Source organism: Parasteatoda tepidariorum, chromosome 3, assembly GCF_982258835.1.
Source record: "Parasteatoda tepidariorum strain Cologne lab strain chromosome 3, Ptep-v5.0, whole genome shotgun sequence".
Taxonomy (NCBI): domain Eukaryota; kingdom Metazoa; phylum Arthropoda; class Arachnida; order Araneae; family Theridiidae; genus Parasteatoda; species Parasteatoda tepidariorum.
This window is the reverse complement of record NC_141757.1, coordinates 31,881,359-31,898,774: the sequence shown is the minus strand read 5'-3', so window position 1 is coordinate 31,898,774 and position 17,416 is coordinate 31,881,359. Positions and strand designations below refer to the sequence as shown.

Sequence of the window (17,416 nt, the reverse complement as noted above, 5' to 3'; positions counted from 1 at the left end):
TAGCATAAGCAAACTACGACACAAAATTATTATTTCTAAATTTATCTGAAGCTACGTGCTTATTTTGTTTACAGTTATTTATGTTTTAATACATACCAACTATACTCTTATATAGGTCCAACGTATTTTAGAGTAAATTTGGTACCGATTAAAACAGCAGCAAAACTTTACATTTTCATGATGCATTTATTATTTCATGATGCATGTACTGGAGAGTAGCTTGACTGTGGCACATTTTAAATATCACGAGTCGCCCTGAGCAATATTATTATGCCAGATGATGCTGAATACAGTTAGCCTTTATTTTCATGGGATAAATTACTAAACATTTGCTTAGTTTAATCTAGTGATGTAAAGCAACCGAGAAAGTCAACAAATAATAATAAATAAAAAAACATTGGAAGCATTTTAACTTTATTATTTGTGTCGGTATTTGTCTGAAAATGTGGTGTATGATTTTGTAGTGTTGTTCAGTACTGATTAATTGATGCTTTTTTTTCACCCTGTACGAAGAACGGGTATTCAGCTAGTAAATAATATGTTAAGTGACTTGACGGTTTTGATCAGATAGAAAATAAATTAAATTTTCTCCATGTTAATTTACGGATATCTATTTGAATGTTTTTTTTTCATATTTATTTAGTAATTTATTTATGTATTTCTTTTTTAACTTCAATTAAGGAACTTTGAATTAGTCATTTAAATAAACGTTTTTTCTCAACTTTAGAGAATATTTTCACTTAAACTAAAATTAACTCATTAAACTAAAGGAGCAAAAAATAGTAATGCATTGTATGTTTCTGTTGAGCTTTTTATCAGACAGAGAATGTAATCATCAGGGAGCTTTTTATTCTAGACACACCGCTCAAAATGCGTGTTCAAGAAAATGGACAAAGCACAAAGAGGGTGTTTAAAAGAATGGATATTTCTCAAAAAGCGTGCTAAAAAATGGACACAGCTCAAAATGTGTCTTTAAAAAACGGACACAGCCCAAAATGTGTCTTTAAAAAACGGACACACCTCGAAACGCGCGTTTCAGAAAATGACACAGCTAGAAACGCGTCTTTAAGAGAATTGAAATGACTCGAAATGCGTGTCCGAGAAAATGAACACAGTTCGAAATGCGTGTGTAAGAAAATGGATGCAACTTAAATTGTGTACTTAAGAAAACTGACACAACTCGAAATGCTTACTTAATAATATGGACACAGCTTGAAAGGCTTGTTTAATAAAATTATACACAATACAAAATTTGTCTTTTTAATGTCTAACCCAAACTTAGCAACTGAACAAGTCATTTCGTACTTACTTTTCCTCACTTTTTTATATACTAAGCAAAATAGCAAGGCAAAGTCCCGGACTTCGGATTTAGGAGTTTGCTCGGTATGTTAGAGACGTGTCATTTTGGAAGATATCGTGCATTCAGTACACTAAACGATAAAGAGGTTTTTAAATATGTAAATTAGTGTAAAATAAATACCACTACTATTACTTATACAACCAGTGACAATCTTGTAAAAACAATTGATATCATTGCCGAAAAAGACTAATTAAAATAATTGTACCATGATATTTAGACAAATGGACGACATCAAATTAAAAATTTATTTGGATTTTTCAGAATTATACTACAGCAAGTAGGGTGATATTATACTTTGAAATGAATAAACACCAGAAGTATGAGAGATTATTGGCAAAATTTATCTACGTATCGAGATTTTTTTAAACATCTCGATAGTGGTATTTTCATAGTTATTTTCACATTTTTTCAGATAATTAGAGAGTAATAATGAATATAAAAATGATCGAACACAGATGATTTTTATCATAGTAACGTATGCAATGGCAAAGCTCACACTGGCTGCTTCGTATCATACTTTTTTTAGAGTAATTTTATTTCTCCCTTCATAGATCGTATTCATATTTTTTTCTAAAAACTCCATGCTTACGTTTTTCAACAGGGTATTTTCAGATTTACTTGATTCATATTGCCCCTTTAATCAGATTAATCTAAAACACTTGCTGTTGGACAGTTTATTTGAGCGCAATGCAATAGAGGTTTAAAATCTGAGGTTTTAAAATCACTTCAATTGGTATCAGACCAAGTAAACTGTATATATAATGTATTGTGAACATAAGATAAAATGTCTGTTACCTTATTTGTAGCTCAATTTTGAAACAGGGAATTTTAATTTAGACTAGAAAAACTATTCATTTTAAAATTCTGTAAATTTTAAATTCGCGGGTGAAAGCAGACTTTTTTTGATTAACAGTAAATGTAATAAATGTTTTATTTGTATTTTGTCTGTAATCTATGTTTTTATGGTAAAAATTTTTTTTAATGGTATATCCCAAAATCATTGTTTAACTTTGGCTTTTTAGTTGTCCGCTTTAAAGTCAGATTGTCCAAAAAATTGTGGAATAAATTAATGATTGATTGTGTAATTCTGTAAAAAAATCAAAATTAAAAAATAATAAATAGACTGATTGATTTTAACATCTGGCATTGAACTTCTGATTCACATAGAGGATGTGTGACTTTTTAGAATTTAATTTTTTTCCCTGCAACTCTGAAATCAATTCGAAAAATATGAAAGGTTTAAGTACCAAAAAAAAAAAATTGTCTTCGCGAAAACTTTTTTCTAAGAAATTAAATCACATTCACGTGATCACGTGGTGCTAAAAAAACTTAGACATGATTAGTTTTTTTTTCTTAGTCACCTTGCATTGTGAGCGCACACCAATTAATAAGCTTCTCTTAATGACTATTTTAGAATAACGTCACTCACATTATATAGCTTTCTTAATAATTCCCGTTCTTTCAACGAAAATTCTTTTTTTTTCTTAACAATGCAGCGTTGGCAGGAGATTGCTGGTTTAATTTTTCGAAAATATACATTCATTACCATCGCTTTAACGCACAACCTCTTCCCTTTATCCTCCGCCTCCTCTAAAACGATAAAAGCTTTCCAAGACCACCCCTTATTCCGGCGTCTGTAAATAATTTTCTCGTTAGTGTCGTCTGCAATTAAGAATTAGTACTGAAAGGGGGATTCTATGCATCGTTATCTTCCAGAAAGGAAGATTATTAAAGTATGCGCGAATGGAAGTAGAGGGTTTCTGAGCTAAGCGTTCTTCTGGATAGAGACAAGATTCCAACTTTCTAATAACGAAGAAAGTTCTACAATGTTCTAGAATAAAGATAAGATGTTTAGATATAGAATTTGACATCCAAGGGTGACGGGAGCAGCAGAATTTCTATTAATTGTCCCTGGGATTGGCGTCGATAGTTGATGACATTTGATATATCCGTCTGAGACGTTTAATGATAATGGATTTGAGGGGTGAAAGAACATTTTGTGATAAAACAATTATCAAGCTTTGTTATTAATGAATCCCACTTTTCAACTAAAAGTTTTATTGTAAGGAAAGCAGTAAATGATAATAATTTTTACAAACGCTATCGAATTAAATGTTGTATTCAAAATTCGATCTTTTTAAATGAGCAACTCTGAATTATCCAGTACAATAAATTATTACCCTTCGTAAATATATTTTTTCGGACCAATCCAGTGTAACAGACCAATCAAATGAAGTTCTTAACGTCAGTATGAATGCGCCTTAAGAATATATGGCATTATCCTCGATTTGTGCTTTAACTTCGTGCTTGGTAATCTGGCAACTATTACAAAAATGTTTGAAATTATTTTCATAAGAGCATATTAAAAAAAAACCCGTATTATCTTGAATAACTTTTGATCTAATTATCGGATCTTCAGGTTCTAGGACTCGATCTTAATGGTGCAAGGGGGTGACTTCAAACATGCTTGTTGGTTAATGCAGGCAATATTTTAGGCAACAAAATCAGGCTAAAAATGGACATACCTCTGAATAGATATACCTTTGTTTGATGGATTTAGATTCCTGACCCTTGAAATATAGGGGGTAGTCGTAATTAGGGAGGTATGGCCCCAATAGTGTGGTCAGGAAAGCGGTCCAAAGTTTGAATCCCTTGATGCTAATTTGACTTTTTGCATATTTAGCTATGCCTTAAGAACTTTTTAACAAATTAGAACTTTCTTTTTGTACACAATTATAACATTTACTTATCCAAAGATAATTTCATGAAAAATAACTTCCATAATAAAATAAGCCAAGGATAATTCCACAAAAATAGCAAATATTTATAATTTTTATTATTCAATTTAATAATATTTTAATTAATTTTGAATTTTAAGGTAAAAAATTTCTTATATCACTTTAGAAAATGTAATTTTGCTTGGTGAAATAAAAAATTCGTGCAAAATCAGCATTTTAAAAATTTGATTTCTCAAAAACTATTCACCCGATTTCGCTCAAATTTTGTATTTTGTCATAAAGATTTACATTCTTTAAAATGATGTAAAAGATTTCACACTTTACAATTCAATTTGTTTTCGACTATCATAAAATAAAATAGTAAAAATTATTAATATTTATTATTTTTTCATAATTTTACTTTTGCATGAAATTATGTTTGGATAAACGATTTTTATAATTACGTAAATTTTTTTTCATTTTGCTTAAAAAGTTCTTGAGATGTGGCAAAATCCGATTTGAATATTTTGAAAATTTATAAAGTTTCTATAAAGTTTAATTTCAATTTTATTTATTTTCAAGAGATTTCTGAGATATTGTCGAAGTTCTTTACGTATTAAATTTTATTAATAACAAATCACCGTAAGTAAGAGTTTAAGGGCATTTCAGCGTAGAAGGCAGAAGAAGTATTATAATGTTTTTCAGCCATGTCGGGAGACAAGATCCCTTAATAACTCAGCCTGATGATCCGTCATGTACTGAGGTGACATAAATCGCGGGATACCTCTTAATATCATGTCGGACATGCCCAAACATTACGAAATGCAGCAACTCAACAATTAGTCGGTACTCTCTTTCAGGAATATTTAGCCATATGCAGTATAAAAATATGTCCATAATAGAAAAAGTCTCTCGATTATACGACATAAATATCCAATGAGATGCATGTCCGGTGATCTAGGTGGCCAAACCATTCGCTGGAATTGTCCAGAATGTTCTTCAAACAAGTTGAGAACAATAAAGATCTGATAACATGGCACATTGCCATCCATAAGAATTTCCGTCGTAAATTGGTTGCATGTCCATGAATAGCTGCAAGTGGTCTCCAAGTAGGTGACATCACCCCACTAGATTGCGCAGTGCAGTGTCTTGTAGACAACTGGGTTCAGGGCTTCGCAAGGCCTGAGCTACACTCGAGCTCCCCCATCAATTCCGGTCAGCTTAAATAGTGACTCTTCTGACTAAGCTACAATTTTCTAGTTGTCTAGGATCCAACGAAAATAGTTAGTAGCCCGAAAGAGGCGTTAGACGTGACGTGACGTGACGTCATGTTACAAAAGAAGGCACTCGAGTATGTGCTCTGCTGCCATATTAAATTACAGTTAAATTTCGCCTCACTATTCTAACGATCAAGTCCATTTCATGTACCGCATTGATGTTTGCGGTTATTTCCCTTAATGTTAAGTATCTGTTAACACTAACAATTCTACCTACACATCCGCAGTCTTGATCAGTAAGTGCAGGCGGTCAGCCACTACGTTGTCCATAATTGGAGGTTGCACCTGAAATTAAGTATTCTATGCACACTCTTGACATTGTAGATCTGGGAATGTTGATTTCTGTCACAATTTCCAAAATGAAATATCCCATGCGATGCGACTCCTATTCCACGTTCAAAGTCTATTAATTCTCATCTTTCGGTCATAATTACATCAGGAACATTCTCAGATGAATAACTTCTGCACAAATAAAAGTCCTGCTTTAACCATATACACATTTTGCGCGTGATACTACTGCCATCTGTATATTTGCATATTGATAACCCATGACTTTTTTCACCGTAGAATAGAATTAAAAAAAAAACTTCCGTGATAAAACTCAAAATTAATGGAAATATGGTATTAGATCGTTGAGGATAAAAGTAAAAAACTCCAATAATATTATTTACTCCAATAATAATTTCTTTTGGTAGCAACTATTAATCGAAGCAAAATAATAAGCTATGGACTAAAAGCCAAAATTAATGGAGAAATGTTACTAATTACTTTAAGACAGCATAAAAATCTGCAAACTGTTATCGACGTCAAAGTTAGTAATATCTACTTATTGAAATTTAAAAAAAACGTGCAGTGTGAACTAAAAACCAAATTAATGGAGTTCTCCATAACGAATAAAAAGTTTTATTCTTTATGGAGAACAGTAAAAAGTAGTCGCATTGGCACCAAGGATGCTTAATCTAATAACGAAGATCCACCGGGAAAAGCAATAAATTAAAAAACATTGGAATTATTTTAGTTTTATTATTTGTGTCGGTATTTGTTGAAACCGTTTTGTGCACGACTACATCCTATACTTTTAGATTTAGATTTCCAAATTCGTCGAAAAGAAGGTAGGTTTTTTTTTGTGTGTTTGATTTTGTAACATGAAATATCGTTTGCTATAAATAATTAAAATATTTAAGATATTGCCCACGAACCATTAAGATAAAGTCATAATACGTGAAACTCCAATCAAAAGTCATTCAGGGTATTCCGGTTTTTATTTTGCGTACTGTACACTATTATTCATGTAAATTCATGCAACAATTTTAGCCTAATTATTTTTATGAAACTAAATAAATTTATATCTAATACTAAAATCATGAGGTAAATAATTGATTTTTTTTTTCCAGCCATATCTTCGAATGCCAACAGCGATGAAGAAGTGGGTCCTAGATTCAGAACTGAGCCGCCTTTTCGGATAGAATTTTCGAACAGCAGTGGTACAGAAATTAGGTGCTCCGCAGAAGGCGTCCCATCTCCTAGAATCAGTTGGCAAAACAGAGAAGGAGCCAACGCAAGGGACTTATCGGGTATTAGATATACAAGATCAGATGGAACACTGGTGTTCCCTCCTTTCTCGCGCAGTGATTATAGGCAAGATGTCCATGACACTCTTTATCAGTGCTTAGCTTCAAATAGTGCTGGGGCTATCATCAGCCGAGAAACGCACGTCAGAGGAGGTCAGTTTACATTATACTTTCATTTGCATGAATTTTTTAGTTGTGCTATATTTTATTTTTGAAAATTTTTGTTGTTCTTGAATTGTCAAAAATTGGTTTTCTCTTGTGCAACTGAGGACATATGGTTTTTGGTACATTTTATCAATATAATTTTAATCATGGAAAAACTGAATATTAAAACTTCATTTTAAGCATAGAAGGATGTGCAATGATACAAAAATTTATAGTAATGTGATATACTCTCAAAAATAAATAAATAAAATATCAGATTTTGGTTAAAGTGTTGAACAGGGGCCCCTTGATTTGGCAAGAAATTTAATTGTAAAATTTTGCTGAAACTCAGTTTCTGGTTACCATAATATTCATTTCTTGCTGTCTCTGCTTTTAATGACGTCAGCATTTGATTATCACTATTTCTATTTTCCGTTATGTGATTGACTCTTGGTTTATTTTCATAGGCATGTTTTCAAATCGCCAAATATCAAACTGCCAAACATCATTCTGCACTTTAACGCAGTTTTTCACTTCTTTCTTAAGTCCTCCGTCGACTTCTTAAGGAGATCATGTACTTTTAACTATCCTAAATTTCCTGTCAACCAGTGAGGTTTCCAAAAACTGTCTGGAGTCTTCAAATGAGAACTACTAGCAAATTACAGCACAAATGTGAATCTGAATAGCATTATGAAGCAAAAACACTTGAGTCTCAATATGAGGCCCTTATGCATGAGAGCATTAAGTTCCAAGTATTTTAAAAATACCATGGTTGAGTGAGCTCAGATTATCTGAATAGCGTCTTTTTAAAATTGACCTGTTTACCAAATACCAGAAAACTCCTTATGACAACTGTTTCAAAGTTCTTATTAACAAATGATATTTACAATTAAATTCACAATCGGTTATATGAATTTGAAATAATTGTTTATTTCTATTTAGCTTGACGTTATAAAAAAGTACTCTTGTTGCTATTACTAATTGACTAAAATTACGGGTTTGAGGATTGCTTACGACCATGAAAAATTCATAATTTAACCTGGTTGTTTTAAAACCATAAGATACCACTTCTGAAATTAAAATTGCATACCTGGAGGAATTAAAATTGCATACCTGTAAAATAATATGTTACACATATTAGGTTTATTAAATTGAATTTGTGTTATTTATTTTACTAGTTGAGGCTAGAAAAATATTTTTACAATTCGGTCAAACTGGAACAAAAATCCTAAATAAATTATTCAGCTTTGTTAGATTAAAAAAAAATTTTTTTTCTTCCTAAAAAGACCTTATTTCGATTATTCATTAACATTAATTATGAGATTCTTATGCATTCAGAATAATTTAAAACGTATAGATACTTAGAAAATTCATGAGATTAATTTAATAATATGTTACACATATTAGGTTTATTAAATTGAATTTGTGTTATTTATTTTACTAGTTGAGGCTAGAAAAATATTTTTACAATTCAGTCAAACTGGAACAAAAATCCTAAATAAATTATTCAGCTTTGTTAGATTTAAAAAACAATTTTTTTTTCTTCCTAAAAAGACCTTATTTCGATTATTCATTCAGATTAATTATGAGATTTTTATGCATTCAGAATAATTTAAAACGTATAGATACTTAGAAAATTCATGAGATTAATTTACGGTTCCTTACTTGTCAATTTTTTAAAGTCTTACATTTGAATTGGCATGAAGCTGCTTCTTTTTTTACTGATTTTTGCTTAAGACATTTTTCTCGCAACAATTATATTGAAATTTTAATTAACGGGTTGCAGATGAATGCGTGTTTAGTATTAAAAACGATTATTTCATGGTACATTTAAGTTAAGCGTATTTTTTTCCTTATTATATATTCTTACTGTTTTAATTTCTCATTTTTCAATTAGTATTTTTTTTCTTTAAAAAAATCTAGAGAAAATGTTCGCATATCTTTGAATATAATTCCTTAGTAATTCTAAAAGAACACATTACAGGGTAGAGAGAATTCAGAGGAAATCCGGCGCACCCCAACTAATTAAATTTTTATCGATTGCTTTATTCCTTTTTTTCATGCAGTTCTTCCTCGTTCGTCGTTCCATCCTTTCAATTTTCGAAAAGATTATTAGAAACAGTCTCGCAATGTTTGCATACTAAGATGGGAAGAGAACAGTTTCTTCAAAAATGTATTCCAGCCCCCCCCCCTTCAAAAAGTTCTTTTTTGTGTATTGTCGGGGGGTCGGAAATTGTTTTGTCTCCATGTAATTTTTTGCTCGACGAAAAAAACTAGTTTAACTTTACAGTTTTTGACATTTTTTGTTTCTAGTTAGGTGACTCTTCATCAAGCTTTATTGAAGTTTGTCTCTGTCATATATTAAAGTGGAAAATTAATTTTGGAAGGCTATAGCGTCTTTAAATTTAATTTTGTTAGAAAGTCCAAGTGAAAAAAATTTGTTAAAAGAAACCGGAAAAGTTGGATTTTTCTTGTTATGAGTATTTGTTCTGTGGACGAGATTAATAAAGAGAAAAATGCAGGATTAGTTTGTTCTCAGACCGAATGAAACGAGTTTTAAATCTTTATCTTTGAAATAAAAAAATCTTGAATATTTTGTAATGAAGTTTGGAATCATGTCTTTTTCACGCAATGGAGCATTTTTTGATAAGGTTTCTAAATCTAGACAGTCTTCTGCAGCTGGTATTAATGATCTGAAAAAAAAGTTTCAAAACCGTCTTCCTTAATCCTTAATCTGGGATATTCTTCAAGCGAAGTTTGGATTGATGTATATTAAGTTATATAGCTCTTAATTTAACAGAAATGATAAGGTTTCAAAATCTAGAATGCTTTCTGTAGTTGGTATTGATGGTCAGAAACAAGTTTCAAGACATTCGCAGATGCAGAATCAGGAATATCTCTTTAATGTGAATGTGTAAATATGACTTTTTAGTATGAAATAAGTCGGCCTTCTGAGCCCAAGTCTGCGGGTTCGATCCCCGGCCCAGACACCGGATTTTCAGGATGCAGAAAATCCTCAGCGGCCATGTCGTATGATTATGCGGCATGTAAAAGATCCCTGGAGTGCCTTATTGGCTCTTGGCATTTCCGGCAAAATTAAATTCCTAGTGCACTTTAGCATCCAAATAGAGTCTCGGTGCTGCCATCTAGTGTGGCAGAAACTAGACGTCCAAATTAACATGACCAACGGTATCTCACCCATGGTGGTGGTCCTGAAAGAGTGGATACCACCTCTGGAGAACGCACTAGGTCTGCTCATCGGCGAGACCGATTGTGCAGCTCATTAGAAAAAAAAAGTATGAAATTAGGCAAACAATATAACTTCCAGTTAATTCAGTTAATTTCTTGAAAAAAATAATGGAAAATGCGCCATGAAGCGTAAAACGTATATTTAAATCCAAATTCAAACAGTTTCGAATACAAAATTACTTTCGAACGAATTTGAAATCACAAACTGAAAAAATGAAATACTTGATTTTGGAAAATAGGCAATTTTCATGCACAGTTGCATCTGGCATTAAGAAAATGTGAGTTTTTATAAATATTTTATAGATTTACCGTCGTGATTTAGGAGATAATTTTCAGGCTATTTCTATTAGCTCTTGTAATTATGTAGTACGCATTTTCCATTAGTTCTTGTGATACCTGTAATATTTTCATCGAATTCTAAGGGTTCAGATTGGGAAGCAGAATCGGGAAAAAAAACTCCGAAATATGAATTGACTCGAAAAAGGGCAAGCTCACAATATGCATTCTTGCATTAGCGCGTATTCTTAGACATTTGTGTCTAACAAGCAATTATTTTCAAAGCATACATTTGCTTAAGAACGCAAATAGAAAGTTGCATTTTAGCTTTGATTTTAGCTCATCTTACGTTTTATCTTAAAGTGGCTGTCGCAAAGCTGGTGGAAAGTAAAGATATTCAATGCATCTATTAGCAGGCAAGGTTTCCGGATCTAATCAGACACGTGTAGAGAACTCTAAGCAGACGCTTGGTAGTATGTCAACAGTCATTGGTAGCAGCAACGGGATTGGGTAGCCATGCCTTAACAGCTCTCAAATAGCCCTATACTCAGCATGCGCAGATCTGCATAAAAGCCAGGATTGATCACAATACCAACTAAAATCTGAATTAGCCCTTGCTTATCAGTTGGACGGTTTGTTCTTTTGAAATTTTTTTCTCGAAGATAAGTTTTAAATAAGGTTCCTTTATTTTATATGAATTTATTTTTTGGTAAGTATTCTTCATTTTCCTTATGTTCCAGCATCATAGGATGATTTAAAATACTTTTGAAAGATAGGACATTAGAAAAACTATCTCGTCTTTAATTTCTGTCCAACCAGTGCATTGCATCGATAATTTTTCTTCAAATAATCACAACTTGAGATAACAATTTCATTCATTTAATATCCTCAGATTACAGTTATAGTGTATCCAATCCAAAATGTCTGTTTCGTGAAATGTTAACTATTTGTACTTGCATGATAGCACCCAAGCGAAAATTTTTCAATTGAGGCATCCTTGTTCAGAGCGAAATCCTTTTCAATTTTGAAACCTAACCCTCACAATGATGTAATTTCGAAGAGATTTTCATCTTTGCGCTGAACTGAACTTCACCCACCAAACAAAAATGAGTTTTCACCAATGAAAAACGAATTTTAGCTTCATTACACTTTAGCGATATGAAATGATTTTTTTCTCTCTCTCCTAGAAAAGAAGGCTTTAGCTGGAAATAATATCCCGCACGAGGCTCAAAACCCTCGACGAGTTTCGAATTCTTTTGTAATTTTTTTCTTTCATTTTTTTAAGCAAAAAAGGGAAGTGGGAACATCATTTTTCGATTCAAATTACTTTAAAGTTACAAGCTGAAAAGAAAATCGGATCTTTTTATGTATGAAGAAAAGATTCATGTTTTTCTATCATAAATAAAAATACTCATTTCAAACTAATTTCGAACTTTTTTAAAAAAAAAATATTTTATTCGAGTTTTAATTTCGATAGTTCGCTGAAAAAAAATTGAATAATAAATATCCAAATTTTTTCTTGGCATGGAAAATTGTTTTTTTTCTTTCTATCAGCTAAGGTTGAAAGGAGAAAAAGTATTTATAAATACCTAAGTCGTATTGCTTTGTTTTGACGTGAATGTATGGATATAAAATTATTAAACTGTTTGCAACATAAAATTTTTAATATGCTTAGTATAAAATTAAAATATAATTAATAATATTTTACAATGCAAAATAATCATGCTCCAAAATTCACAAATGGAAAAGAGAAGAAATTTTTAACTAAGATAAAGTCAGGCCTGACCATTTTGTTAAAAAATATTTTTAAAGTTAGGCCTAACCATTTTGTTAAAAAATATTGTTAAAGTTAGGCCTAACCATTATGTTAAATATTACTTATGCAAAAACATTACGAAATTATTTTCTCAACTAAAAGGTAGAATAATTTCCTAAATTTTTAGGGTAAAAATAAATTTAGTTATCTTTTTCATATTCAAGTTTTTTTATGCAACTTATTAATATTTTTTTTAATGAAATTCTGCAGTTTAGTCCAGATTTTTAGTGAAATTGTATAGCATGACCACTGCAAAACGGATAACCCACGAAGTGATTAAAGACCAGAACGGGTATCCCACGATGATGAAAAACTGCAAAATAGATGATCAAAATGTGTATAATAGGTATTAAACTGAAAGCATTTTAAATTGAATTAAAGGCAAATTCCAACAAAATTATAGCTTAAAAAAGCTTAGCTTAGTAAAATTTTCCATAAAGAAGAAATCTGATCATTATTGGATCTAAAACTGTTAGACAAAAAAGATAATCATTGTGATTTTATTTTATTCTATTTTTAACCGTCGTTGAACAGCCGACCCAATTTTTTGGGTTTAGGACTACTTATGTTCTACTCCTTAGTCCTATAATTTTGAACCCAATCCAGAAGACAAGGGAACTCCTTTTTTCAGAAGACATTTGCCTCCTTGGAAGACTATTTTTGATGGAACTAATCAGCATTTGGGTTACATGAATAGGAAAACCGCGAAAACCTCCCACGGTTAACCTGATGGCAAGGAGACTGTAATCCAAGATCCGTCTGCTACTCCGTTTACCATATTTTACGGCACTGCAGTCGGTGTAAGCCGGATGAGGAATTCGTATCGACCACGCATCGCTGAGATTCGAAACCAGTTCACATCATTTAGAAACTGCAAAACAAAAGCTCTAACCCCTGAGTCGTCACGGCTCAATCACCATGATTATCATCATTGAATCGACAGCCAAAGGTGAGCCTTGGTCTCCTATCAACCATTTCGCCATTTTGTTCACCTTGTTACCAGGTCTTGCCAGTTTAGCACCCTGATTATTTTAAAGTTCTTGTTCATGGAGGCCATGGAAGTTTTGGAAGTTCCTGGAAGTTTGGAGCATCCTCTAGCTCTGCCATCAATTGCTTTAGGTTTGAATTTTATAATGCGTTTGGTTTGTTGTGACAAAGTTGCAAATATTATCCAGCAAGTTTCATTCTGCTTAATGTCATAAATTTTATAAATATTGTAAATTTTTTAAATGTCCGTGTTTGTTGTTTTCGTGTTATTCATAGTTCTAATTTCAGTCTATTCATTGATAAGCCCTTAACCTGATACCTCTTATTCAAACAAAATGTGTTTGATCATTACGGATTTAAGATAATCGATCTAGATCTTGAATATTCAGTGAAATAAAAATGTTAATAATATACGTTTAAATTGGAAATAGGTGTGTCTTTTTTTTAAACAATTATGAAGATCCGTCACTGTCCGCTCTGCTGTCCAACCAACTTACGTCATTGATAATCATTCATCATTGTTTATTTCTTCTTAAAAAATCATGGAACATTTCGGTTTAAAAATGTATAATTATTTTAGCTTTTATTAAGGGGAGTTAGTTTATTAAGGGGAGTTTAGCTTTTATTAAGGGGAGTAGGGCATATAAAAATAATGCTAATTCCGACCTTTTTCGATGTACCATTTCTCAGCATCTAAGCTGAGAAATGGTACATCGAAAAAGCTTCGTATTGCTTCAGTTTTTTTCACAGAATATTTTCATATACATGTTTACACTGTGATAACTTTTAACACATATTTTTGGCAGAAATCTTTTAAAAAATTATGAGCTGAGAACCTTTATTTTTTCAAAAAGTTTCATTAAAAATCTTTCATCACTCAAAAAGTATTAGCGCTAAAACATTGCCACAGCATTCAACTGATATACTCTCAATTAGCCCCCAAACAATTTCATTGCGATATCATAAGTAGTTCCCTATAAAAGGTATATCGAAAGAGGTCAGTTTTATCAATATTGATGCTTGCCCTACGAACTCTCCTTAATCGTAGCGAAATAGACGATTACCTGGATATGAAAAATAATCATCTGTGAATAAAAAAAAGCTAACCTAAGGAATGTAGATGGTGAGATTCAGTAACAAGAAATAGATGAGCAGTGATTTTACTGGTTAAAGAGACTTATAACAATTCAAATAGGGAACGGTTTTTGTCGGTATTTAAGTTTCTGTTTAAATTTATTTTCATAATCTTCACTATGAATGTTAAGATTCATATCTGGAAATATGGAATATCTTTCTCTCTCGTTCTTCTTACTTTCGATTGACATCTACACGATTGCGAGCTTATAAGTTAAGAAAATAAAGATCTCGTGAAGGGAAAATAAATTTACAACCATGGATAAATAGTCAATACTTATATACTTACAGTAATCACGAAAAAGTACTTAAATGTGCACTGGCTTTTGAACCAATGGGAACTTCAAATAAGCACCAGCTGAAATTATAATAAAAGATTAGTTTCTTGGCACACCAAATTTCGACTCTGTAATTGCATTTCAGCGGACAGTAGATCGACCATTATGCCTTTTTTTTCTTACAAATTTAGCAGTTAATAATTCTCGAACAAGCATTTTATTCCATTGAATTGTTGGTAGGTTTTTCAGCACCGGTGTAATTTTGAAAGCACCTAGCCATTTTCTTAGTCTCCAAGTTTTATAGAATTTTCGCCGCAAAGCAAAATGTAACGTAGAAAAAGAAAAGAAGGAAAGAAAAGGAAATTCGCAAGAAATTGATCTCAATCTGTTAAAATCACAATAATTTTCGAACTATGTAGAATTTCGGAAAAAAAAATGTGTAAAGTTTATAAATAAATTTCAACTCTGCAGTTGCATTTCTGAGGCCTGTAGAGCGGCTCGTATAATGCTTTTTCCAACAAATTTCACAGTTATTAAATCTCGACGAAATTATAGATAATTAATTTAACATATTTATGTTCTATTAATATATTTAAACTCTACTGTTAGAAGCATCTTAATACGCGAAAACACTATCATTAGATCGAAAGTTTCCAATTTTTAAAATAATATTTTAAGAAATTTCTGTAACATTCCAGCCCCATCCTTTGAAAACAAAAATAAAACAAGTCATGTACCCGTAATTATGACTAACTTCAACAAAATAAGATGAATTGACCGAAAGCTAACTCAAGTCAGAGGTGTTAATTCTTTTACATGGTGGCTACAGCCTCATGCTGTTGACAAAAAGGGCCCGTGTTTGAATCCAGACAGCGCATAAAAACATCTTTCTTGGACTCTCTTTATATTAGTCAACGCGCAATTCTCTGACTATTTGACTAACGGCAGTGCTAAAACTATCACTGTCTTGTTTCACGGTTAACCTTGATTCGACAAATAAATCAACTAAGCCTCAAACAACGTCATGACATCCAAACTGGAGATAACTATTGCAAGCATAACGTTAATTTACGGTCAGTGGCCTTTTATTTTACGAGGAAAATTTATGCGTAGGCCTGTATTTTTGTTGCTATAATAAATTTACGAATATAAACTTATTTTTCGATGAGTGGCTCAAAATATTTGGGGTCATTAATCTTAATCTACTGGAGAAATATTTAGAGTGTATACATTAGATACATTTAAAATTTAATACGCGTTTTAAAATTATGGAATTGGATTGATTTTAAATGTCACGGTACAGTATTCGAAAATACTACAGTCATAAAATGTCGTAAAATTTATTTCCATCAGAGAAAATCTCTTAATAAAAACTATTTTCTATTTCCTTCGATTATTGTCATTTATGTTTTACAGCCTGTTATCTTAAAACGTTACTTATGATCATACTAAAAGCAAATTAGATAAATGCCATTAGCCCTTCTTCCGTTATACACATTAACATAACAGAATTCCTCAGCAATGATTTTCTTTGACATTCGAGTAGTTACTCTAATTGGAATGAAAAAGAAGGCCCTGTCATTCTTTCTCGAATAGAGATGATACTAGTAATCTAATATTAATTATTATTAAAGCACTTCAAACGTACGGAACGGTTTCACTCAAAAAAAGAAAAGATATTAACATTAACACACTTTCAAAGCCCATTAACTTCTCCGGAAACGAGCAAACGTCTCTTAAAGCATTTCCCTTTAATAAAACGTAACATTTGCATCTTTAATCATTTGCAGGTTATCGGTTCCATTCCATTTCCCGAATTCTGCTTTTCGGAGGAAATCGGAAATTAAACCTCGCGGAATAAATATTTCCCGGGAGGGAAATTTGACTAAATTATAGTCCTTCCTAATAAATGGAACAACTCTTTGAAGCTATTTCGGCTAATAACGGAGCAAAACTCTAACTCAAAACGCTCGCGGAATGTTAAAATTTTCGATTTCGAAAGTGCAAAACTGGACTCTGCACTAAACTACAATGTAGTAGCTATTTTTATGAAGCCTTTTTAAAACTATATTTAATACGTGAATCTTCTGGAGCAATAAAGTGGCTTTTATGTTTGAATGAGAAAATGCGGTGAGCATGAAAGCAAGTTAAAGGCTTAAATCTCTTTTCTAAATTCTTATTCTTTGAATTCTTATTCTAAACATTTGTTCAAATGTTACACTTCATTGTACTCATATAGCATTTGTTGTTTATGCCTGTAAAATATTTATGTGGGTTTCAAGGCATTCAAATAAATTGTTAAGAGAATTTGTGAAAACGAATAAATGGAGCTTATATTATCTTATTTTGTATAATTAGTTTTATTTTTCGGAAGAGTCAAAATATGTGTTAAATGTAATTATTTTTTGAAACTTAACGGATATAAAAAATTTATGAAAGTATTGAGTAAGATACTTATCGCGTAAACTTTATAAAATTTCATTTCGCAATTGTTTTTAATTAAGGTAAACCGGGCTAATCTATTTATCGATGCATGCAATGTGTAATTCCCTGGGTATTTTTAGAATTTTTTTTTCTATATATTTTTAATTGGGCTTGTATAGCCTG

General features: G+C 31.6%; 1 protein-coding gene across 3 annotated transcripts in view; it reads left to right on the top strand.

Annotated features, from left to right (window-relative positions):
- LOC107448201 (cell adhesion molecule Dscam1) overlaps positions 1-17,416 on the top strand; it is a 255,187-nt gene that overhangs the window by 45,479 nt on the left and 192,292 nt on the right. For all 3 annotated transcript variants that reach the window (XR_006225556.3, XM_071177674.2, XM_043045821.3), the window contains exon 2: positions 6,749-7,078. Coding sequence is in view for 2 of the 3 variants with exons in the window: in XM_071177674.2 (XP_071033775.2) it covers positions 6,749-7,078 (330 nt within the window). In the remaining variant the exon portion in view is untranslated. The remainder of the gene's footprint in view (positions 1-6,748; positions 7,079-17,416) is intronic.